We start from the raw sequence: 26,501 nt of genomic DNA on the forward strand, positions 1-26,501 counted from the left end.
CGAGTTCCAGAAAAACATCTATTTCTGATTTATTGACTATGCCAAAGCCTTTGACTGTGTGGATCACAATAGACTGTGGAAAATTCTGAAAGAAATGGGAAAACCTGACCACCTGACCTGCCTCTTGAGAAATCTGTATGCAGGTCAGGAAGCAACAGTCAGAACTGGACAGGGAACAACTGATTGGTTTCAAATTGGGAAAGGAGTATGTCAAGGCTGTATATTGTCCTCCTGCTTATTTAAGTTACATGCAGAGTACATCATGAGAAACGCTGGGTTGGAGGAAGCACAAGCTGGAATCAAGATTGCTGGAAGAAATATCAACAACCTCAGGTATGCAGATGACACCACCCTTATGGCAGAAAGCGAAGAACTAAAGAGCCTCTTGATGAAAGTGAAAGAGGAGAGTCAAAAAGATGGCTTAAAGCTCAACATTCAGAAAACTAAGATCATGGCATCTGGTCCCATCACTTCATGGCAAATAGATAGGGAAACAATGGAAACAGTGGCTGACTTTATTTTTTTGGGCTCCAAAATCACTAAAGATGGTGACTGCAGCCATGAAATTAAAAGACGCTTACTCCTTAGTAGAAAAGTTATGACCAACCTAAACAGCATATTAAAAAGCAGAGGCATTACTTTGCCAACAAAGGTCCATCTAGTCAAGGCTATGGATTTTCCAGTAGTCATATATGGATATGAGAGTTGGACTGTAAAGAAAGCTGAGCGCTGAAGAATTGATGCTTTTGAACTGTGGTGTTGGAGAAGACTCTTGAGAGTCCCTTGGACTGCAAGGAGATCCAACCAGTCTATCCTAAAGGAAAATCAGTCCTGAATATTCACTGCAAGGACTGATGCTGAAGCTGAAACTCCAATACTCTGGCCACCAGATGTGAAGCGCTGACTCATTGGAAAAGACCCTGATGCTGGGAAAGACTGAAGGCAGGAGGAGAAGGGGACGACAGAGGATGAGATGGTTGTATGGCATCACCAACTCAGTGGACATGAGTTTGAGTAAATTCCGGGAGTTGGTGATGGATAGGGAGGCCTGGTGTGCTGCAGTCCATGGGGTCGCAAAGAGTCAGACACGACTGAGCAACTGAACTGAACGGGTTTAGGGGAAGAGTGCTGCTGAGGGGAGGTGCTCTCAGACGACCAACTCGGGGACACGGCAGCAGCCTGACTTCACTGCTGCATTTGACCATGATCACTTGGTTAAGGTGGTTGGGCCCTGCCAGATTTCTCCACTGGAATGTGAGTATTTTTTCTCTTTCTGTACTCTGTTCTTAAAAGTGAGTCACTAAGTCTAGTCTGCTCTCAAGAGGAAGGAAATTAACTTCCACATCCTGGAGGAGGAATTTCAACACACATTATCAGAGATCTCTCTGTAAAGATTTATCCATTTCCTCCCCTTTATTACTTAGTCACTTATTTATGTAAGTAAAGACTCATGGATATATATCCTTTGGGTTATAATCCAGTATGATTGTTATTTAGTCTGTTGCTCAAATTGTTCCATCTTTGTCCACTGGGAGGTATTTCAGGTAGGCCCCTGTGTCTTTTTGACATGGCCAATCCCTTTTTTTTCCCCTTGAGCACTTCCTTACTTTCTAATTTGACAAGATGATGCTAGGCTTATCCGGTATTTCCCTCATTCAAGCCCTAAAATCAGACCGTTTGGAGCACAGTACTTAGAAACCAAGCTCCAGACATTGGGTATATTCATTGCTACTGGAGAATCACTGATCCTAGGCCCTCTTATAATCAGCCATAATATGTAGCTTCAAAATGGCCAAATGGTCCCCTGTGAGAAGTAGGGAGGGCGATCAAGAGAATGTGGAACTCATCCCACCCCCACAAACACATCAAAAATACATCTACATGTGGAACAATTCTCTTAGAAAGCTAACTGGAAACCAGCAGAAGAACTCCTATACAACCAAACCTGCAAGAAAAAGTGGTTCCATGTAACTGGCTGGGACAAAAAGGCATCGCATTGGAACCTGTGCCCCTGAGAAGCAAGCTGTCAAGCCCAGTCTGGGCATCCACATCCTGGGCTCCTGTGTGGAGGAGACGAGCCCCCTTGACTGCTAGAAAATCTGCAGAGACAGACAGAAGGACTAGAGAAGCCCAGACTCCACTTGCACAGAGTGGGTGCATGCTGGCTTGCTGACAATCGGGGTGGAGAGAGCCATGTGCTGGTGGCTGCCACCTCGCCGCACTTAATCAGAAGGGGCAAACGCCCTGGCCCTGCTCACTCCACACCACAGCCTGGTGCGAGATCAGGGCACAGATCCAGTTCAACTATGCAGAAACAGACCGGGGCACCCGGGGTGTGCTCCAGGTGAAGCCACGCGGGACACTGTCTAGTCATGCATGGGGCGAGTGGAACCACACCGGCCATCGGTGGGGTGAGCCCAGGGAGGTGCCACACAAGTACACAGAGGCTAAGGGCCGGGCAGACAGGCCCTGGGACTCATCTAGCTACACAGAAAGCGTCCAGAGGGCCTGGAATGTGGTCTGGGCGGGGCGGCGATGGCCAGTGAGTGCATTCAGAAGGAGCAAGTCCTCTCCCAGTGAGAGCGTCTCAGCTTCGCCCTCACCACACCACACCGCAGCCTCGCCCTAGGTCTGGGGCAGACAGGTCCTGGAGAAGACTGGCACAGAGGCAGCACAGGTCCTGGTGGGGGGGGTGGGCACAGCCTCATAAACTTGCGCAGCCACAACATCCGACCCCTAGCCCCAGCCTACTCCACGCCACGGCCTTGCATTAGATCTGGGACCAACACAACAGAGAAAGGGATGTGATCTTGGGCTGCTTCCAAGCAGAGCCATGGGGACCCACAGGTCCTTTGTGACCACAGAGGCCTCACTTGCTTCAGCAATCACCTCCGTAGGGGTAGGGGCACACTCTCAAGGGCAATAAAGCCTGACTGATCCTGACCTTTAGGGTTTCCAATTCAACAACTAAGGAGCTGACACTGCTCCTAACAGAGTGACAACAGTCACGGAGCAAAAGGGAAGCCCCACCTCATATTCTGCACAGGTTCTAGAAACCCTCCTCTCCATAAAGGGCAAAATGACCAGCAAACTCTAAGGAAAGACCTGACTGGCAGCCATACTGAAATCAGCAACTTGCACCAAAGACATTGGACATGCAGAGGCTACACAGGGATGCCCCCACATAAAAACTTCTCTTCAAGACCATAGTAGATAATTGTTTCTCCTAAATTTATAAAGAAAAAGAAAGTTAAATAGAATAAAAAGGCAGAGGAACTACTTCAATTAAATGAACAAGAGAAATCCCCCAAAAGAACAAATAATAAATAATGAAACAGGCCTTTCTAATCCACTAGACCCCAAGTTCAAAAACAGGGCAATAAAAATGCTAACTGAATTAAGAAAGATTGACAGAAACAGAGATCATTGTAACAATGAACTAGAAACTATAAAGATGAACTGATCAAAAAAGGACAATTCAACTGCCAAGATAAAAACCAACCTAGAGGTAATTAATAGCAGAATAAATGTTATAGAAGAATGAATAAGTGATCTGGAAGATAGCATGATGGCAATCATCTAGTTAGAACAGCAGGTGGACATACAAATGAAAACAAATGAAAGCAACATACGATACCTACGGGATAATATGAAATGTGCCAACCTACACATAATAGACATTCCAGAAAGAGAAGGTGGTGGGTTGTTGAAAATGTATTTGAAGAAATTATGGCTGAAAAATTCCCAAACCTAAAGAAGGGAACATATGTTCAGGTATAGGAAGCACAGAGGGTCCCAAACAATAAGAACCCATGCATATTCACACCAAGACATCTCATAATTAAGATGGCAAATGTTAAAGAGGATTCCAAAGATAGTGAGAGAAAGACAAAGAGTCAGTTACAAGGGAATCTCCTTTAAGCTATCAGCTGATTTCTCTACAGAAACTTGGCAGGCCAGAAGGGAGTGGCAAGATAAAGTCCTAAAAGGGAAAACCCTGCAACCTAGGATGCTCTATGCAACATGATTATCATTTAGAACAGAACGAGAGATAAAGAATTTCCCAGACAGGCAAAAGCAAAAAGAATTCAGCAATATTAAACCTACCCTAAAAGAAATATTGAAGAGTCTTCTCTAAATAGAAAGGTAGCAAGAATCTATAGGAAAGGGAAAATTATAATAGGAAAGGCAAATCATAAAAGGATTGAAGATCACTTAACTAAGCCAGTACATAGACTAAACAACAATCAAAAATTGTAAAAAAAAAAAAAAAAAAAAAAAAGAATTATAACTACATTAAATAGTAAAAGAGGGCTTCCCCGATAGCTTAGCTGATAAAGAATCTGCCTGCAATGCAGGAGAACCTGGTTCGATTCCTGGGTTGGGAAGGTCCCTTAGAGGAGGGCATGGCAACCCACTCCAGGATTCTTGCCTGGAGAACTCCCATGGACAGAGGAGACTGGCATGCTACAGTTCATGGGGTTGCAGAGTCGGACATAACTAAACGACCAAGCAAAGCACAAATAGTAAAAGGATAAGCATGAAGATACAAAATACAACACCAAGAAAACAAAATGTGAGGGAAGGGAGCATAAAAATGTAAATCTTTTACAATGTGTTTGACCATAAATGGTTGATAGTTTAAAATGAGTAGATACAGTCATGAGTTAATATGCTTGAACTTCATGGTAACAATAAATAAAAAATATAGACTATATTCACAAAAACCAAAAGGAAAGGAAATCAAACATACTACAACAGACAGTCATCAAATCACAAAAGGAAAAATAAAAAGAAGAAATAAGCGAAGAAGAACTACAAAACAACTAGAAAACAAAGATTAAAATGGCAATAAGGGAACTTCCCTGTTGGTCCAATGGCTAAGACTCTGCATTCCCAGCGCAGGGGGCCTGGGTTTGATCCCTGGTCAGGGAACTAGATTTCACATGCTGAAACTAAAAGATCCCATATGCTGCAACAAAGTTCAAAGATTCTACATTCTACAACTAAGACCCAGAACAGCCAAAAAAAAAATTTTTTTTTTAAAATAATAAACATAAAGGAACTTGAAAAAGATTTTTTTAAATGGCAGTAAGTACATACTTATCAATTATTACTTTAAATGTCAATGGGCCAAATGCTCCAATCAAAAGACACAACATGATAGATTGGATAAAAGAAACAAGAATCTGCAATATGCTGCCTACAAGAGATTCACTTCAGGGCAAAAGACACACACATACTGAAAGTGAGGGCATGGGAAGATTTAATGCAAATGAAAACAAGAAGAAAGCAGAGGTAGCAATACTCAGAGACAAAACAGACTTTAAAACAAAGGCCATAAAGGAAGATAAAGAAGGGCATTAAATGATGAAAAAGGGGTCAATACAAGAAGAGGATATTATACTCATTGATATATATACACCCAATAGGGGAGCACTTATGTTCCTTTTACACCACTCTGTAAACCGTTGGTGGAAATATAAATTGGTGCATTCACTAGAGAAAACAGTATGGAGATTCCTTTAAAAAACTAGGAACAGTGCTATCATATGATCCAGCAATACCACTCCTGGGTACATACCAGAAAAAAATGAAAAGTCTAATTTGAAAAGATAGAGGCATACCAATGTTCATAGCGGCACTATTTATAATAACCAAGGCATGGAAGCAACCCATGTCCATCAATAGATGAATAGATAATGTTGTATATACATATAATGAAATATTATTCAGTCACGAGAAAGAATGAAATATTCTCATTTGCAGCAACATGGAGAGACCCAGAGAATATTATATTTAGTAAAGTAAGCCAGGCAGATAAAAACAAATATTATATCATTTATAATGCAGAATCTAAAAAGTAATGCAGGTGAATCTATATAGAAAACAGAAACAGACTCACAGACATAGAAGTCAAACTTGTGGCTACCAAAGGGAAGAAGGAGGGAGTATGGGATTAACAGATTAAAAACTACTCTACATAAAATAGATAAGCAACAAGAATGTACCATATTATACAGGTAATTATTTTCAATATATTATAATAAGCTATAATCAGAAAAAAATAACTGAATCACTATGCCGTACACCTGAAACTAACACAATATTGTGAATCAACCACACTTCAATGCAAATTAATGAATGCATGAATTATACATTAATGACTGATGAACACTGATGAATTACCCTCCTTAGAATCCTGCTTCAGCATTGTATACAAGTGCCTATTTCCCTACCCTTTTGCAAAGGGTGCTTTTTTTTTTTTTTTAAACATGTTGCCAGTCTAAGCCTGGTGTGCAGCAAGCAGTCCATGGTGTCGCAGAGTCAGACATGACTGAGCAACTGAACTGAACTATAAGGTGAAAACATCAGTCCTAAATGGAATTTCCCCTATCATAAGGGAGGTTCAGCCTTTTTTAGTATCTTTAAAAAATACTGTGCTTTTCTTTGAAGCATCTATTCATATTTTCATTTCGGTTTTATATTGTGATACTGGTGTTTTAAAAGTTGATTAGTAAGACCTTTCATAAATGAGAGGTCAATCTTTTTTTATATGAATTGTAACTTATCTGCCTGTTAATTTTGCTTCTACTATTTTGTCATGCAGAAATGTTTCTTTTTAATGTAGCCAAATTTACTGATTTTTTTAGTTTTATGTCTCTTGAATTTTAAGTCATAGTGAGAAGCCTTCTTTACTTCCAGGTTATAAGAGAATTCTCCCCTGTCTTCTAGTACTTCCTGATTTCACTTTGTAAGTTAAGATCTTTAGTCCATTTGGAATCTATCCATATAAGCCATGAGGTATAGATCCAGTTTTTCCCTCTGGATTCCTACCCAGCTGTCCCAACACCACTTGTTGAATAGTCCAAGTTTCTGTTACTGATTTGAGACACCATTTTTTATCATGTACTAAATTCTTGTAAGAATTCCTATTCCTGGATTCTATAATATCTTTCACTGATCTATATATGAACTAGTACCACAATATTTCAATTATTAAACGTTATGTTTTAAAAACTGGAAGGACTGGTTCTCCTTCATTGTTTTCTTCAGATTTTTCATGGTCATTTAAGAGAATTTTTTTCCTTACAGACATTCAAATCAGCTTATCTAGCTACAGAAAAAATCCTATTATATTTAATTATGATAAACCTATATTTTTCAACTTAGAAATATCATCTTAAATACTGTAGAGGGAAGTAACATTTTTATCATGTTGAGTCATACCATCAAGAAGACATTCTATCTTCCTATTTGTTCAAGATTACTTTGCACCTCAGAAGCATATGTAAGCTTTCATCCTGTGGTCCTTATACATTCTTGTTAATTTCTAGGCATTTTTTTGTATATAATTTTTCTTGCTGTGATAAAAGCAGTCTTTTCAAAAAACATATGAATGCTACAGATTTCAGTATATTAATCTTGCTCCCTGCTACCTTAGTTTTCTTATCATTTGTTGTTTTTCAATTAATTTTCTTACCACATTGTTGTTCAGTTGCTAAGTCACATCTGACTCTTTGCAAACCTCGGGACCATAGGGCATATAAAGCAGTATGTATATCTTACCACATATAAAGTAGTAATTTTAATTCCTGCTTTCCAACATTTTTTATTTATTTTTTCCATTTATTTTTATTAGTTGGAGGCTAATTACTTTACAATATTGTAGTGGTTTTTGCCATACATTGACATGAATCAGCCATGGATTTACATGTGTTCCCCATTCCAATCCCCCCTCCCGCCTCCCGCCTCCCACCCCATCCCATCCCTCTGGGTCTTCCCAGTGTACCAGCCATGAGCACTTGTCTCATGCATCCAACCTGGGCTGGTGATCTGTTCACCCTTGATAGTATACTTGTTTCAAGGCTATTCTCTCAGAACATCCCACCCTCACCTTCTCCCACAGAGCCCAAAAGTCTGTTCTGTACATCTGTGTCTCTTTTTCTGTTTTGCATATAGGGTTATTGTTACCACCTTTTTAAATTCCATATATATGCGTTAGTATACTGTATTGTCTTTATCTTTCTGGCTTACTTCACTCTGTATAATGGGCTCCAGTTTCATCCATCTCATTAGAACTGATTCAAATGAATTCTTTTTAGTGGCTGAGTAATATTCCATTGTATATATTTACAATAGCTTCCTTATCCATTTATCTGCTGATGGGCATCTAGGTTGCTTCCATGTCCTGGCTATTATAAACAGTGCTGCGATGAACATTGTGGTACACATGTCTCTTTCAGATCTGGTTTCCTCGGTGTGTGTGCCCAGGAGTGGGATTGCTGGGTCATATGGCAGTTCTATTTCCAGTTTTTTAAGGAATCTCCACACTGTTCTCCATAGAGGCTGTACTAGTTTGTATTCCCACCAACAGTGTAAGAGGGTTCCCTTTTCTCCACACCCTCTCCAGCATTTATTGCTTGTAGACTTTTGGATATCCTGCTTTCCAATGTTTAAATCTTGAATTTCTTTCTCTTTTCTGTTACTAAACAGTTTTAACACCAAAGAATCTGAACTGTTCTGAAAGAAAATGCTTTCTGAACTTTTATTTAGTGTTATAAAAAAATAAGATCAGATAAAGATTTCACGTCACTTTGTTTTTCCCCAAACACAATTCTCCATAAGACCCTAATCTTGACAGTGTGGCTTGTTAAATATTGTTCTTTTTAGGCATTTAATTCCCCTATGCTGATTCTGTCTTAGTTCTGAGAGTGATGGAGGGAGGCATGTAAAGGGTGGGTCATCCCTGGTAGGTTGCGGACCAGCCAGATGCACATTAATGAGTATGTCATTAGCTGGGGCAGGGGATGTGTCTATTGGTTACAAATGGTGGTTTCTTTCCCACTTCTGTTTTTCCTCCCCCACCAGGAAAGCCACTCAAATACACAGGGAGCTACCTAGAGAGCTGATCATGTATTTAGATGACCCTATACATGGAATTTATTCAAGCAAATAATGCAGTGACATGGACAGGCTCCTATGTGAGAGGCTAGAAACAGAATTTACTGGAGGGAAAAACCCAAGCCTTTTAGATTTTAAATCTAAAATTTAACGGGGGTGGGGACTCAAACTACAATATTACATTGAACACCAAAAGGAAAAAGATATGCTTCCTGTTATCTTCTGCAGTATTTCTTCACTGCTCTTAGCAGCTTGTTCCTAGGTATACAAACCTTCTCAATACTCAGTCATTGCTCTAAAAGGGTATGTTACACCTCACATGATCAACCCAGAATGAAGAAACAATTGGTTTAGTCAATGAGAAGTATTTAGAAAACGTTCTTTGGCCGTATGGCCACACTTCTCATGTTTTCAAGCTTTTTACTCTTGGCACTGCTCTACCATGATAAAATATGATAATTTCCATCTTAAAACAACTACTTGCTTGTGTAGGAAAAGGAAATGGAGCCCTCAAGGCTACTTCTATCTCCCTAACGCCATCCAAGAAAAACCAGTCAATCAGCAGTTTTGTCTTCATTTGAAAAGTTAAGTGTTGGAAAGGTCTGCATTTAAGGGGAGAAAGGACTTGGACTGGCTTGAGATGTAGAAAAGACGGTGTTCCGAGGACACAGGGTACAACAGGACCAACCCCGCCATCCCCTCCCCAGCTTGGTGTGAGCCCTTTGGGCTATTTGCCAGACAAAATAAAACCAACAAAGACCTGTTTGCTTAGAGTTACAGGAACAAATGCAGACGCTGTTTGGGTTTGAATGCCAGCTCTTCCACTTGTATCACTTTAACCTGCCTCTGCAACAGCTTTCTCAGCTATAAAACAGGAATGGAAATATCTACAACACACAGGTTTTATGAGGTCCAAGTAAATTAACACATGTTAAGAGCTTAGAAAAGTACATGATAATTTTCTGGCAAGCAGCAAACTCAATAGATGTTTGTTATTATCATCAGTATCAAGATATAAGCTTTCCAGGAAATTAGAATAACCATCCCATTGATAGTAAGAGGAGAGTTTATTCAACTCTGGTTAAATTACAGCCTTAAATATTCTATTCTCTTTCAATTCCTTCTTCAGGCCCAGTTACAAATAGTGTTCTTTAAAAAATCCTTCTCAAAAGACAAACACTGCATGACCTCACTTATATGTGGAATCTAAAATAGTTTATCTCACAGAAGCAGAGAACAGAATGTAGTAGCCACAGGGTGGGGGTGGAAGGGGAGATGTGGTCAAAGGGTATAAAGTTAAAAAAAACTTCTCTCCACATATTAAATAATTTTCTTTTGAGTTACTGGAATATTTTAGTTTTTTCTGGATTTAGTTATGTTTCATTGGGCTATGTTTATGACATCTAATAAGAAATCAGATTTTAAAAGATAAGGTATTACAGAAAAATAGTATGGTATTCTCCTCTGGAAAGAACTCTCTCCTCTTTAATTACTTATAACACAAAGTATTTTAGAAAAGGACACAAGGATGGTTAACTATATTCTTCCCTGTGTTCTGTTAAAATCTACTCATTTTTCTTAGCATCTGCTATCTCAGCATTTTTCAAGCTGTTAGAAGATTATGAAACATACTACTTTTTAAAAACTGAAACAGACTAGGAACTATTAGTAAGAAAGAAGTCTTGTTTTGTGAGACTTTATTTCTGTCTCCATATACATCAGTATGAATGAAGATACATGTATCCTGGAGTTGTGATGTAATACGTTTCATACTGGGAATCCTGACCACAAGTTTGATGAACATTATACTAGGGAGCTGGCATAATGCCTCGGTTCTACTTAAATTGTGATTATCTTGAAGGGATTTTGCACAGAGGTCTCATTCACTGTAAACATAATTTTCAAAAGAATGGTAATGCAAAATAAACCCAAGTCCTCCTTCAGTACCTCTCAGCATCCTGATGGTGATGGAGATTATTAATTGCATTTCCCCGCCTCAGCCTTCTCAATGGCTCACACATGAGCAGTGCAACTTCTGCTTCACCCTTAGAGCTTTAATTACAGGGGACCTCCTCTGTGCCAGGTATTGCCCTAGTTGATAGGGATGAATAAGACTGTGAAAGTAGTTTACTGAGTAATGTTCTTGAGCAGGACCTGTTTTCTATTCTCACTGAGAAAAAAGGTGTGTTGACCATCTGGCCTTGCCCACCAAAGGCTGCTTCTTATGGAGAAATCTAGAGCCAAAGAAACTAACAATATCAGGTTGCAGTAAAAAAGCAAAAGTAAACAATTTATACTTTGTATAAATAGTTGCAGTAGAAAAAACACATCAACTACTTTCAAAAATCATTCATTTGGTTGGTAATAATTCACACAGTACTTTTTGTTAGCTCAAGGATTGTCATTTGGAGACTAATTTTTTTTTTTTTTTTTTACTGTTTGTTGAGTTTTCTCCTTATTTAGCCTGGTTCCTAATCCACTGTCCTAAATCAATATGCATATTTCAAACAGCCCCTCCCTGTTTATCCCTGGCCTTCTGTAAACTATAAGCTCTCTGCAGGCAGTGAATATCTCCTTTGAGCCACTTCCCATGATACCCAGAAGAGTAAGAGACTCTCACCATATAAAAAGTTTTGTTAATGGATAAGGAAAATGTATGAAAACTCTTACCTTGGAGGAACTGGTAGCCTGGGGCACAGCAAGTCTGCATTTGGAATCTGGGTGTAGTTGAAGGAATTCAAATTATAAACACACAGGAAGGACCCTGGAAGCAGAAAACACACAGGCTATACCATTTTCCTACACTGTACTTATCTCTCTAAGGGAGCTAGTAAAGAAACCATAGTCATTTTACCCAACTGGGGAAAAGATAGAATAAACCACTCAGATTTAGAAAACAGGTCTCTGGGTGTACTAGAGACAAAAATAAGCATCCGGTTGAGATCAAATCCGGTTCTCTCCTTTCCTCTCTCCAAAATGTCAAATTCAAAAGTTATAAAATGATTGGTAACAAAATGATTTGAAGATGATTTATTATATAGGCTTGATACTTTTAACCCAGTCTTGCAAAGAATTTTTAAAAATTTGGCACCCCACTTCTCAGGCAGATGAAATTTGCAGTGGGCTGCCTCGAATTTCTTCTTACTTCCCTTTGCTTGTTTAATCCTTAAAATATAAATCTGAAAAGCAGGCTCAGAGTAAGTTACACAAGTGCTTTTGGAACAACATACAACTGTCCCACTGGTCAGTGAAACTATCCACAGCCCTAATATTTTAATGAAAGAACATACTTGTCGGCAATTCAACCCGAAGCCTGTGGGTGCCTCTCTAGGACTGGATGTGCCAAGTGCACTTCTCTGACCTCCATCTGACCCTGCCTTCGGGCCCTCAATGTCTGCTGTTTCCTCCCGCTTTCTACGGCAGACCAGACCCTGGCAGTGAACAGAGAACAGCTAGGGTTTCAGATGAATTCCAGATAAACCTGAATGCAATTAAGCTCAGGAGAAAATGTTTATGGCCCTTTCTACACAAGGAGAGGCACCCACAAGGAAGAGGACAATTTCCCACTTGGCAGAGGAAGCAGGGGCAAGGCAAGTGATCTGATCTATGTCTGTACAGGTTACCCTGCTGTGATCCCCAGCCTTAGGGGGAATGGCGACCCCATCCTTCGGTACCCACCACTGGTGTTTGCAAAGAGCTGGACCTCTTCCAGGGTATCAAGCTGCTCTTCAGGACAGCTGGACACACAGAGAACGGTGGAACCGAGCCTCACATCCCTGACTTCCAGGTTGCAGGAATTCATAAAAAACACGTGTCTAGGAGGCAGATAAAACGGAAGGAGAATGTCGGAGAGCATTTCCTGTCGTTGAGTTTAATTGTGGGACTTAAACGATAGCCACATGCTATCAAACATGGGAATAAATAAAGCCAACTTTCATCATCAAATACTTCCTGCATAATTTAACAAGTATGATGCCCACCTGGGGTCATCTATGGAGTGGTACAGTTTGGGAGCTGTATTCAAATGTTAACAAAACTTCCCTTTTACAGATTCAGCATTTTCTGGGATGTTGACAACATTAAAGGACTGATAACACTGCCCTGAGTTTGCTAGGTGAGGCCAGTGCATGAATGATTCGTGAAGTCCACAGAAAGCATAGTGTATTCAACTGTATCTCAGAGAATAGCTCAACCCAGGGAAGTGAGAAGGGGAGAGGAGGCGGCTGAGGCTGTGAATTAAAGGCTCACCCCTCCTGCTGCCTCCCAGTCTGAGCCAGGAAACTCGAGACCCTTCCTGCTGCAGCTGCCCAGCCACTGGGCACAGGAACAAAACTGCTTGTTGCCATTAACGAGGTCACGTGAGGGCTGGCAGCGGCAGCTCCCAGACCATGCCCCCCACTTATCCGGGCTGCTGAGATCAGAGCAATGTCAGGTCAAGAGCCCTGTAGGCAGTCCTCCAGGAGAGAGGCCCGGAGAAGGGGTCCCAGAAGCTTCTTTTCCCTCAACTGGGGTTGGGAGAGGGGGGAGGTGGTGTAACAGGAGATGGGTGAACAGATTTCCAAGCGTATGATAACTATATACTTTATTCTACTTATTTTATTAAGTTTTAAAATTTGCAGTAAAATACACATAAAATTTTACCATCTTAAAGATTTTATGTGTGCAGTGGCACGAACTACATTCACATTGTTATACAACCATCACTACCACCCACCCCCCCCAACAAGAATCTTTTCATCTTATAAAACAAGCTCTGTACCCACTTAATAATAATTCATCATCCCCCTGTCCTGGCAACCACCATTCTACTTTCAGTCTCTATGAATGTGACTACTCTAGACAGTTCATATATGTGGAATCAAAATGTTTATCTTTTTGTGATTGACTTATGTCACTTATCATAATATCCTCAAGATTTATCTATGTTGTAGCATGTGTCAGAATTTCTTTCCTCAAAAAGGCTAAATAATATCCCATTATATGTATATACATTTTGTTTACTATTCATCTGCTAGACACTTGGTTGCTTCTACCTTTTGGCTCTTAAGAATAATAAAATATATACTTTTCATTTCAAAGAGGATGACTGTTTCCCAGCACTGCATTATGAATACAGTATTCAAAGAGAAGCACAGGTGTATCTGGGAAGCCTCTTCCTCCTGTGTTCTGTGTGAGTGACACCCACAAGTGTATGGGGAAATGGCCCCGGGGCAATCCATTTCCAGCAGTGCAAAGCCCCTTACTCGAGAGCAACATTCAGGGGTAGAAGAGGCCTGCTCTGGGATCTGTATTTGGTGACTCCAAACTTATACCCAGGTCCTTATACACTTAAGATGTCTTTCCTAGGAGCTGCTTTCGTTTGTCAAGTCTTGAAGTTATTATAAGGCCTTATCCATCTTAGAAAATCATGGCCAGGGATTTCTCTCCCCTCGGGGATTCCTGTCTCTTCTCTCCCCTTTTGGTTTCTCTTTTGGAGTCAGAGGGATAAGAGTATGCACACAGTGCCACAGCTGGGAGTGTAGGCTGGGAAGGGAGTGGGACACAGGTTTTCAACATCCCCAGGTGGGACTGAGGTATTTCCACATAGAAACAATACTGTGTTTGGTGTATAATTAGTAACATGATTCTGATACATTGTAGATAATAATGCTTCCCAGGTGGTGCTAGTGCTAAAGAACCCGCCTTCAAACGCAGCAGACTTTAAGAGATGTAGGGTCAATCCCTGGATTGGAAAGATCCCCTGGAAGAGGAAATGGCAACCTGCTCCAGTATTCTTGCCTGGAAAACTCCACAGACAGATGAGCCTTGCGGGTTACAGTTTATGGGGCTGCAAAGAGTTAGACACGACTGAAAGACTAAGCTCACATTCACACACACACACACACACACACACACACACACACACACACACACACTGGATAATAATAGTGACAATTAATACCTATTAAGCCTTAGCTCATGCAGTGTCTCAGTGGATCCTGAAAACAGCCTTATGAAACAGGTATAATCACTGGTTTAAAAGATGAAAATTCGGCTCAGTTAAGTACCCTGCTCAAGGTCACACCGCTAAAAAGCAGCAAGGATTGAATTTGAACTTGGGACTGGCTGGTACTAAAACCTGTGTCCTTACTACCACATCAAAATTTCCTTTTATGAGTTGGGGTTGATCGAGTTTTGAGCGGGAGAACAGTTTCCAGGCTCAAAATGACTAACTTATACAAAGTTGTGAAATCTAGCACCTCTGTAGGTTGAGGACTTACTTCAACACTTACTTTTTTTGAGTCATATCCTGCCCTGAAAGAGGAGCCCCTTCTACTGGGGAGTTCTTCTTGCCACACACATTCCCAAAGCTGTCGTAGCCGAAGAGGAGTCTTCCTGTGGCGCCAGCCGCCACTGAGTAGCCCATGATGAACACCTGGCAAAACCCAAGTGGCATGTGAGAGCCTGGCCAAAGGGCTGGAAAGCAGCCCCCCACACCCCTGAATGCTGATGTAAAATGGAACCTGGTAAAATCAAATCTCCCCAGCACCAATGCACTTCCCTCCTTCAGCAGTGACACCGGCAAGTCACATCAATTAGGGGTCCCCAGCCTCCATGATCTAATGCCTGATGATCTGAGGTGGAGCTGATGTAATAAGAGAAATAAGGTACACAATAAATATAATACACTTGCATCATCCCCTAACCATCTCCCATCCCCGTCTGTGGAAAAACTGTCTTCCATGAAACCAGTCCCTGGTGACAATAAGGCTGAGAACCGCTGATAAGGGTACTGCTTCTCTAGTACTCACTTTAACAAGTTACAGAGGGACACTATTCTAAAACTCTAAAGCAGATTCCTCTCTGCTTTCTCCCCTTCTTCCCTAAGAGTCTGTCATTTTCTCTTTTTGCCTAAGATCACCAGGATAACTCAAACTTTTGCCCCTTGTTTTATCTAAGGCACTGGGGCTCTGCTTCTTTCCCTGAGGTTCTATCCATCCATCCATCCATCCACCTTTCCTCCCTTCCACCTCTCTCTCCTCCTACTTCCTCTTCCACTTTTATTTTTATCTTGTATTTAGGGGACTCTGATCTTCAGGGGTAGAAGCAACACAGTTGAAAAATACCAAAATACTGTCTGTAACAAGTGAGAAAATGGTGCTTTGGAATAAGTGCTTAAAATACATAAGGAACCTCAGGAATTTTGCTGGACAAGAACATCATGCAATCTGTAGTCACTTTTGTCCAATTTCATAATGAATATGGAATATTTAAAATTTCAGCTCAAGTGACTAGTCCCTTAATATGCATTGATGGGCCCTCTACTCAGATTGAGTCTGTATCTTCCCATAACACAAGCTTAGTATCATACATTTCTCTATCTGTAATACGGAAAATATCATTCAATATTTGGAAAAAATAACTGTGGTACCAGATGTTCCAAAAGGACATATTCCCAAAGTCAATTATGTTTCAGATACTTTACATTCATTACTAATTCAGGAATCAAAATAACAGTCTTAAAGTGCCTACTAAGGGATACGGAAACAAAATCAAGCCCCCAAGGAACTCAGCCTAGAAGACAGGCAGGGCTCAGGGCTGATACACTTCTGATATCCCAGGGAAGGAGGGTCTCTGCCACCCCTACTCTACCAGCACCTCCTCAACCTCGAGGTCAGACTCCAGGACGAGTGGGTCACCTGTGCATGTGGACAGATCCCTCACCCTTTACTCTCAGGCTTTGGGTGGGGGGTGGGTGTGTGCCCCTGTGGCTGGCACCGTCAGCTGACCCACGCCTCGGTTGGTCCCCCTCCTGCTCTTCCTTTTGGAGTGTGGTCAGATTCTGATTGGTTTTAGACTTAGAGGGAGGAAAGGGGTCCTGGTCTTCCACCCAGATCAGCAGAGATCTAATAATAAAGGTGAGCTTAAAGGGGAGCTCCCGCCCAGGAGGGGAAGGGATTTTTTTGGTGGGAGGGGCCAGTGGCTGGAGGGAGATGTGCATAATCCTGAGTCCCTGTCATACTACCACCTTAGACCATTAAAATTTTCTTTCAACTTCAAACACACAATTGCAATTCCAAACAGTAGGTGGGTATACCAGTTACCGTGGAGCTATCAAGGAGGTTACAGTCAGTCGTGGGAAGATATGGAGAAAGGAGTCTTGAAAGATGAGTAAGAAAAGGCAAGGTGTGAGGGGACACTGGAGAGGGAGCACAGGCAGAGATGGTCCAGAATTGAGTGGGTTCTGTCTATGCACATATAAAGAAAGGCTGGCACTCTTTCTGTTTGCAATAGACTGTCCCGGTTCATAATTCTGGTCCCTCACCCCAAACCTCCTTTGTTCAGCCCCAGCTCAGGACAGCACCATCAATAATTCCATCCAGCATGTGCCGTGTTCCTGGTCAGGATGTCATAACAAAGACCAGAAAGCCGAACAGCAGAGGCAGAGATAACATCCTTGCCCTCTTGGCTGTGGTTAAAAAAATATTGCAAAAGATACAAAAGCTAGTCACCTAAGGAAGAACTATCATTACTCAAATTTAATATAGTAAAGAGAACATGGGCACATTGAAGTTTTCTGATTTATTTTGCAAATGATATGTAAATGTGAAGCCATTTCCAGCTTTGTGCCACCTCTCTGATGGTTCTTAGTTCTCTGGGCTGTAATGAGCCATCTATAAATCCTTTCCCCAGACAACTGCTGGCTGAAGGTTTGATAGTGAGGCACTGGGTTTGAGCTGTGGAGAGGCAAGGGAAGATCATTAACAGTCCAAGTTCAAAGCAGCCGGGAACTGGCTGAACAGCTGCTCCCCGCATTTATACAACAGCAGACCCAGAGAGAAACACCAGCATCTGTGGAAAGTTTAAGAGGAGGTGTTATAGGTATAGTTTTCCCCAACTCCTAGAGAAGAGCTCCAAGGGTCATTCTAGAGGCTCCACAGAACATTCGATTATGCCTTTAAGGTCCAACCTTCCACTGTGCCTGTTATTCACCTATCTGTGTGAAACCAGTAGGTAAGTCAAGTGAGTAAATGCCTTTCTAGCTTGGAAAGAGGTTCATATTTCAGGGTTTATTCAAATTTACCTCTTTTCAACAAAGGTAATTACGTGGTAGCCACTGTCAGGCTTTATATAATCATTTACCATGAAGAAACAGCATGCCTCCAAATGAAATGGATGATTTCATGAACATGATCTTTTAAGAACTCGAGTGAGTCTTTTTCTGCTGTTACCTACAACTTTAAAATAAGTTATAAAAGCATCAAGGTTTAGCTTCCAAGAGACTATTCCAGGACTAAAATGGAAGGTCTACCAGCAATCACACACACCTGGAAACTAGAGTGGGCAAAAACCTCATTACCTATCCAACTAGAGGGTTTATAGCAAAGGCTTGTTTACCTATTAGCTGCTAAACACAACATTCCAAAAGCATGTTACACTCAGCTAAAGTAAGAGGAATTTATTTCTGGGCTTACCTGGATATCCCTCCGTGAGAGGAACATTTTATTCGGGGGACTGAGACCAGATGGTAAAAGAACTTGCTCCTCAGTGGGCTGGTACTAAGAGGCCTACTGAATAACAATCCCACTGCAGACGGTGGTTCTCATTTCCTAATGGCGTCTGGGTTAGAAAGTGGCCCATGGTAATAAGCCAGCCTCTCCAATTTACTGAGCCTAGAAGGTTAAGAGATACCCGACTGGCACTTCCGAGAACTGCTGTTTGCTCTGTGGCAAACGTCTCTAGCCGCGGCACAGCCTGTTACCTGGTACCACCTGGAACCCTCACCCCCACCTCACTTCACCCCCGCCCAGGGACGCGATTTACATTTGGGGCACAGCTATTTCTGGACACACACACACCCACCCACCATTCTGGGTCTGTTCCCTGCCAGGCACCCACACTTACCAAACCAGTCCAGAAGAGAAAGAACAGGAACAACCATGCCGTATCTGTGCATTTTCTATAAATCTGAGGTCGCCACGGTCTTTGCCTGGGGGTTCTTTCTGCGGAGTCCTTCCAGGATAAGAAGGAAGGGTGTTTAGGAAAAGAGGATAATTATATATTTAGCTCCCAACATAGAAAATAAGCCCAAACTTACTCGAAGACTGTTTAAAGTAACTTTTTTTTTTTTTTAAACGTGGCCTCCCCAAGCTTTCACCAAGCCTCTGAAACACCTGCCATGTGCGGAGCGGATGAGAAGTTCCCAGCCGCCGAGTCCTTACCCGGAGACGCACCTAGAGGCGGCCCCAAGTTGGTGCCTGGAGGCCAGCGACTCCCGCCCCTCCGCCCCAGCAGCCGAGTGGGTCCGCGGTCCACCCCGCCAGGTGCCCCCGGGACGCAGCGGCGCAGGGGCGGGAGGTCGATCCGCGGGATCCCGGGAGGCGGAAGTGTCCCCGCGGGGCAGGTGTGTGGAGGGGTCCGAGCCTTCCCCGCGCGCGATCCCTCCCTGCGGCCAGGTGCGGGCCTTACCAGGTGCTCCGCTCCGAGGCCCTGCATCTTGCCCCTCGCGCCAGGGGCCGCGCACTGGGAGCCCTGGGTGAGCCCGCGGCGGACCGGCTCGGGGCCTGGCGGCCGACCGGCGAGAAGGGGCGCAGCGCCGCCCCGCGGCAGCCTCCGAGCGCCACGGACTTCGCCCTGTGCGCCGTCCTGAGCGGCCCCCGGCCCCCGCGCGCCCCCGGGGCCGCTCGGGTGCACCCGGCGGCCCGCGCGAGTCCTCCCCGCACCTCCCCCGAGGCGGGGCTCTTCGCCGCTCGCCTAAACCACCGCGCGGTGCGTCTCCCGACTTGCCCGCTAGCGCGCTGAAGCGTGAGGTCGCCGCTGGCCCCTCCACGACCCTGCGCGCGCCCCCGCTGGGGCCTAGTTAGCGTGCGGCCACGCAGAGAGCAGGATATAGAAAGTCTCGGGAAACCGTTGCGGAGGGCCGGCCACGGTGGAATGCTGAATTACATCTACATAGCTAACAGGTGAGTGCCCGTTCCCTGCACCGGGTTCTGTTCTAACCGCTTTCAAAGGCATTATTAAAGAGTCAACCAGGCAGAAACTACCATTGCCCCAATCTACAGATGAGGCAAACCGAGGCACGGACAGTAGCCATGTAATTTGCTCGGGGACACACAGCCAGCAAACTGTAGAGCTAGGAGAGCTGAACCCCGAGACTCGGGGGTTGTCAAGGTGCTTCTCTTAACACCAGGATGCGGCCCGGGGCTGCTCTCCCACGATGCGTGGAGAAACTAAAGCAGCTGGAGGAACCGCAGCTTCCCGGAAGTAAAACAGAAATAAAAAGGCTGGGGAATCTAAAGATTGCCTTAATCTGTGAACATGTGGAAGGTGGGTGGCAGGAGGAGACGCCACAACGTTAGGTGGGATGAACCAGACTTCAGGTTCTGCTTTCGCCGCTCCGTCCCAGTGGCCGCTCTTCACAGGTGAAATGGTAACTCAGAAGCCACTGGTGGGGAGTCCTCCCTGGGAATAGCTGACCGACACAAAAGTGCTGTTGGGGTGAGACATTAAAAACTGAAGGTGGCCCCCCTACCGCCCTTTCACTCTCCTTCTCCCCACCCACACACCTAGGGCGGCCAGGTTACTGTTTCTTTTCAGCCTTGCTTCTCCCCGAGGGTAGAAACCTGGCTGAGGGATGATCTGGTGTAGTCAGAGAGCCGGAGGGACGCACAGTGGCTCTCCTGTGCTTGAGACTTTGGTTCTGGGCTCATCACCGACCTCCCACCCCTGAGTCACTGGGCCTTCTAGGTGCATGTCGATCAGAGTAGCTGAAATTCCAAGAGAACATGAATTCACAGGCCAAATAACTAGACCTGTGAGGAGTACAACCACCATAAAATGACAACAATTGAACAATGTATGCCGTCTGAAGTGGAATAATTAAAACTGGACCAAGATTTTTAAATAAGCATGATAAATATATTTAAGAAAGTGAGGAATGACAATAGCAATATAGGTCAGGAAAAAATCATGAAACTAAAATAAATAGAAACATCAAACATGAAGAATATGATAATAGAATGAATATTCTTTATCAATAACATGGATAAACCATAGACTGGATGCAGCTGAAGAGGAATCAGTGATTGGAAAGAGTAGTTTCAACAGCTTGCCAGCAAATAAGGCAGCTATTGTTAAAATTTCTAATTAATATCAAGAATAGAACTAGAACAGAAAGGGGAATGATATAAAAACAGAGAGGAAGAAATATTTGAAGACAATGGGAATAAATTTCAAGGCAGAAAGAGGGAAATAAATCTCACATTTAAAGGGCAAGTCTCAAGCCAAATATTTTTATTGTTTTAGGAATTTCTTAAAAATCCACTTATTAGAGCAATAGATTGACTACTCAAGTAATTCTCGTTAGAAATACAGCTTCTCCTCAGAACCATACATCAGTCAACGGGGTGATCCCATGACTGTGCCATTCATGGCTCTCTTCAAGCCTGCCCCTTGCTGGGCCCACCCATCCTCAGCTGTTAAATGACAAACCTGCTAATCCAATCAGGCTGCCTGCATTGAAAGGCCCGTCTTATACCAGACCCTAAAGATCTTATAAATATCCTATCCTTGAAATACATCAAATAATACTCATGTTCATAAATTCACAGTAATACTCAACAAAAATTCATTGATTGCCTTTAGAAGATTCTAGGGAACTAACTCATTATAAAAAACTGGTAAATAAAAGGACAGAACCAAGCATATATCCTGTCTCTTCTACCTGAACCATTCATCAGGGTAATCATGTAATGGATGAAGGAGGTTTCTCTTTATAAAAGTATTCTGGCTTTTAAGTGCCAAAGGAATGATAGAATTTAGGACATCACAGTTTTGTTTTATTTTTTTAAATTTATTTTTATTAGTTGGAGGCTAATTACTTTACAATATTGTAGTGGTTTTTGCCATACATTGACATGAATCAGCCATGGATTTACATGTGTTCCCCATCCCAATCCCCCCTCCCGCCTCCCTCCCCTCTGGGTCTTCCCAGTGCACCAGCCCTGAGCACTTGTCTCATGCATCCAACCTGGGCTGGTGATCTGTTTCACCCTTGATAGTATACTTGTTTCAAGGCTATTCTCTCGGAACATCCCACCCTCGCCTTCTCCCACAGAGTCCAAAAGTCTGTTCTATACATCTGTGTCTCTTTTTCTGTTTTGCATATAGGGTTATCGTTACCATCTTTTTAAATTCCATATATATGCATTAGTATACTGTATTGGTCTTTATCTTTCTGGCTTACTTCACTCTGTATAATGGGCTCCAGTTTCATCCATCTCATTAGAACTGATTCAAATGAATTCTGTTTAACGGCTGAGTAACATTCCATTGTATATATGTACCATAGCCTCCTTATCCATTCATCTGCTGATGGGCATCTAGGTTGCTTCCATGTCCTGGCTATTATAAACAGTGCTGCGATGAACATTGGGGTACATGTGTCTCTTTCAGATCTGGTTTCCTTGGTGTGTATGCCCAGAACTGGGATTGCTGGGTCATATGGCAGTTCTATTTCCAGTTTTTTAAGGAATCTCCACACTGTTCTCCATAGTGGCTTTACTAGTTTGCTTTCCCACCAACAGTGTAAGAGGGTTCCCTTTTCTCCACACCCTCTCCAGCATTTATTGCTTGTAGACTTTTGGATAGCAGCCATCCTGACTGGCGTGTAATGGTACCTCATTGTGGTTTTGATTTGCATTTCTCTGATAATGAGTGATGTTGAGCATCTTTTCATGTGTTTGTTAGCCATCTGTATGTCTTCTTTGGAGAAATGTCTGTTTAGTTCTTTGGCCCATTTTTTGATTAGGTCATTTATTTTTCTGGAATTGAGCTTCAGGAGTTGCTTGTATATTTTTGAGATTAATCCTTTGTCTGTTGCTTCATTTGCTATTATTTTCTCCCATTCTGAAGGCTGTCTTTTCACCTTTGTTTTATAATTTCCTTTGTTGTGCAAAAGCTTTTAAGTTTCATTAGGTCCCATTTGTTTATTTTTGCTTTTATTTCCAGTATTCTGGGAGGTGGGTCATAGAGGATCCTACTGTGATTTATCTCAAAGAGTGTTTTGCCTATGTTCTCCTCTAGGAGTTTTATAGTTTCTGGTCTTACATTTAGATCTTTAATCCATTTTGAGTTTATTTTTGTGTATGGTGTTAGAAAGTGTTCTAGTTTCATTCTTTTACAAGTGGTTGACCAGTTTTCCCAGCACCACTTGTTAAAGAGGTTGTCTTTTTTCCATTGTATATCCTTGCCTCCTTTGTCAAAGATAAGGTGTCCACAGGTACGTGGATTTATCTCTGGGCTTTCTATTCTGTTCCATTGATCTATATTCTGTCTTTGTGCCAGTACCATACTGTCTTGATGGCTGTGGCTTTGTAGTAGAGTCTGAAGTCAGGCAGGTTGATTCCTCCAGTTCCATTCTTCTTCTCAAGATTACTTTAGCTATTTGAGGTTTTTTGTATTTCCATACAAATTGTGAAATTATTTGTTCTAGTTCTGTGAAAAATACCATTGGTAGCTTGATAGGGATTGCATTGAATCTATAGATTGCTTTGGGTAGAATAGCCATTTTGACAATATTGATTCTTCCAATCCATGAACACGGTATGTTTCTCCATCTGTTTGTGTGCTCTTTGATTTCTTTCATCAGTGTTTTATAGTTTTCTATGTATAGGTCTTTTGTTTCTTTAGGTAGATATACTCCTACAAGTATTTTATTCTTTTTGTTGCAATGGTGAATGGTATTGCTTCCTTAATTTCTCTTTCTGTTTTCTCATTGTTAGTGTATAGGAATGCAAGGGATATCTGTGTGTTAATTTTATATCCTGCAACTTTACTATATTCATTGATTAGCTCTAGTAATTTTCTGGTAGAGTCTTTAGGGTTTTCTAGGTAGAGGATCATGTCATCTGCAAACAGAGAGAGTTTCCCTTCTTCTTTTCCTATCTGGATTCCTTTTACTTCTTTTTCTGCTCTGATTGCTGTGGCCAACACTTCCAAAACTATGTTGAATAGTAGTGGTGAGAGTGGGCACCCTTGTCTTGTTCCTGACTTTAAGGGAAATGCTTTCAATTTTTCACCATTGAGGACAATGTTTGCTGTGGGTTTGTCATATATAGCTTTTATTATGTTGAGGTATGTTCCTTCTATTCCTGCTTTCTGGAGAGTTTTAATCATAAATGGGCATTGAATTTTGTCAAAGGCTTTTTCTGCATCTATTGAGATAATCATATGGTTTTTATCTTTCAATTTGTTAATGTGTATTACATTGATTGATTTGTGGATATTAAAGAATCCTTGTATCCCTGGGATAAAGCCCACTTGGTCATGATGTATGATCTTTTTAACATGTTGTTGGATTCTGTTTGCTAGAATTTTGTTAAGGATTTTTGCATCTATGCTCATCAGTGATATTGGCCTGTAGTTTTCTTTTTTTGTGGCATCTTTGCCTGGTTTTGGAATTAGGGTGATGGTGGCCTCATAGAATGAGTTTGGATGTTTGCTGCCTTCTGCAATTTTCTGGAAGAGTTTGAGTAAGATAGGTGTTAGCTCTTCTCTAAATTTTTGGTAGAAGTCAGCTGTGAAGCCATCTGGTAGGACCTCACAGTTTTCCCAAACAAAAGAAGGGACAGCTCGACATCAGCCTCCTCTCAGTGAAGAACACACTGCCCCCTGTGAAAGAGTTGTACCAGAGGAGTTCATGTGAATCTATCAATTCATAAGAAATACAGGGAACAGAGAAAAGAAGTCAAATGACACCACAGTGATTCCATCAGCAAAACCAAGAATGGGACCTCCTACATACACATGACCTAGTGTTTTAACAGGGCTTCCCTGGTGGCTCAGATGGTAAAACATCTGCTTGCTATGTGGGAGACCAGAGTTCGATCCCTGGGTTGGGGAGATCCCCTGGAGAAGGAAATGGCAACCCACTCCAGTACTCTTGCCTGGAAAATCCCATGGACAGAGGAGCCTGGTAGGCTACATTCCATGGGGTCGCAAAGAGTTGGACACGACTGAGTGTTTTAACAACAACAATAACAGCAGCAGCAAAAATTTTTCAGAAAAAAGACAGGGAAGGAAAACCTGTAAATTAAAAGAGACTTGGGGAATATTTTAACTAATGATGTATGGACATTATTTAGATCCAGATTAAACTAACTGGAAAAATGAAAGGAAAGACAACCATTTGGAGGACCATCTGGGAAATGTGAATCCTGATTGGATATTTGGTAACTTGTGTTTCTGTTAAGGAATTTGAGGATGTGATGATGTTGATGGTGTCGTTGGGGTTAAGTTTTAATAAAGAAAAGTCCTGGGTTTCCCTGATGGTTCGGTGGTAAAGGATCCACCTGCCAATGCAAGAGACACGGGGTTTGATCCCTGGTCCAGGAAGATACCACATACGGTGGAGCAACTCAGCCCTTTCGCCACAGCTATTGAGCCTGTGCTCTGCAACAAGAGAAGCAGCCCCAATGAGAAGCCTGTGCAGTGCAACTAGAGAGTAGCCCCCACCCACCACAACTAGAGAAAAGCCCACACATGGCAACAAAGACCCAGCGCAACAAAAAATAAATAAATAAAATTATATAAAAAAAGGAAAGTCCTTATCCCTTAGATTTACATACTGAAACTTTTACAAAATGATACTATATCTGGGATTTGCTTCTAAAACTTCAGGGCAGAGGGCAGTGGGTAGAGGTGTGGGGGAAAGATGATTGACCATCAGTTGTGCAGAAGTTGGGGGAAGTCTCCATGGATGGAGGTTCATTATTTTCTCTACTTTTATATGTTATACATGGACACACACACACACATGCACGCACGTGCACACACACAGAAAATAACACATGCCACATCCTAGTCTCCAATTAGGAAGCTTCTAACATGTACTATATGCAAGTACCTGTTTTTGAACATACTTGCCTTCTCTCCATTCTCACTCCCTACTGCCTCGACCTGAGGCTCCGCCTGACCCCATCCATTCCTCAGGAGTAACATCCCCTGCTGGACCTCTAGGATGGTTGTATCTCCAGGCACAACCTATTAGCATAGCCAAGGTGCTCACCCTCATGGTTCCCCTGCCCCTCAATCTCCTCTTTGACTCCATCTGGACCCCCAGTTTTTCTGCAGCACTTTGGTCATAGCATTTTCTCCTCTTCTGTGTGAATCTGTTTATCCCCTCCCTCATGCTGCCTCTTCACCCATCTAATCCTAGGTTTCTCATGATTGTCTTTCCTGATTGTCTCCTCCTTATCAAAGGCTTTGGCACCTTCCTGAACTTCTAGCTGCTCTCCACAGCTGCTGGGCTCTTGCTCCTGGCCCAGCCAGCCAGAGATGCAACTGGAAGCACTCAAGTAGCCTGCTTTACTTTCAGGTGTCTGACATTTACCCTTTGGGTCACGTCTCCAGGTGCAGACGAAGGCTTGAGCTAAGCTTTGGCTGGTGTGTCTTAGTGATCCTGTGCTTGGGGGCCAGCTCCGGGGAAACGTCTGGATTCCCACCCTTTGTTCCTCTTTCTCAAACTTCCTCCCTCTCCTCACCAGCTCCTGTGGCTGAGTTCCCAGTATGCTTTAAACCATAGCCTGACGCTGTATTGTTAAAATACTGTGATGTTA

The 26,501-nt window shown here is 42.5% G+C and overlaps 1 protein-coding gene and 1 long non-coding RNA gene across 8 annotated transcripts in view; one reads left to right on the top strand and one right to left on the bottom strand.

The window, feature by feature from the left end:
* SLC44A3 (solute carrier family 44 member 3) overlaps window positions 1–19,477 on the bottom strand; it is an 84,396-nt gene extending 64,919 nt beyond the window's left edge. For 6 of the 7 annotated variants that reach the window (XM_061121329.1, XM_061121332.1, XM_061121328.1 and 3 more), the window contains exons 1-5: window positions 19,354–19,477; window positions 18,790–18,897; window positions 15,177–15,319; window positions 12,583–12,719; window positions 11,575–11,668 (exon numbers count right to left, since the gene is read on the bottom strand). In XM_061121329.1, coding sequence (XP_060977312.1) covers window positions 11,575–11,668; window positions 12,583–12,719; window positions 15,177–15,319; window positions 18,790–18,897; window positions 19,354–19,380 — 509 coding nt within the window. In that variant the 5' untranslated portion in view covers window positions 19,381–19,477. Of the gene's footprint in view, window positions 1–11,574; window positions 11,669–12,582; window positions 12,720–15,176; window positions 15,320–18,359; window positions 18,558–18,789; window positions 18,898–18,982; window positions 19,115–19,353 lie in introns of those variants that run through there. The other variant, XM_061121330.1, reaches the window with a different exon arrangement.
* A 94-nt stretch (window positions 19,478–19,571) lies between these two features.
* The window catches only part of LOC133040232 (uncharacterized), a 32,941-nt gene continuing 26,011 nt past the window's right edge, over window positions 19,572–26,501 (top strand). The window contains exon 1 of the long non-coding RNA XR_009688927.1: window positions 19,572–19,847. This is a non-coding gene — a long non-coding RNA (uncharacterized LOC133040232). The remainder of the gene's footprint in view (window positions 19,848–26,501) is intronic.

This window comes from Dama dama, chromosome 20 (assembly GCF_033118175.1).
Source record: "Dama dama isolate Ldn47 chromosome 20, ASM3311817v1, whole genome shotgun sequence".
NCBI lineage: Eukaryota > Metazoa > Chordata > Mammalia > Artiodactyla > Cervidae > Dama > Dama dama.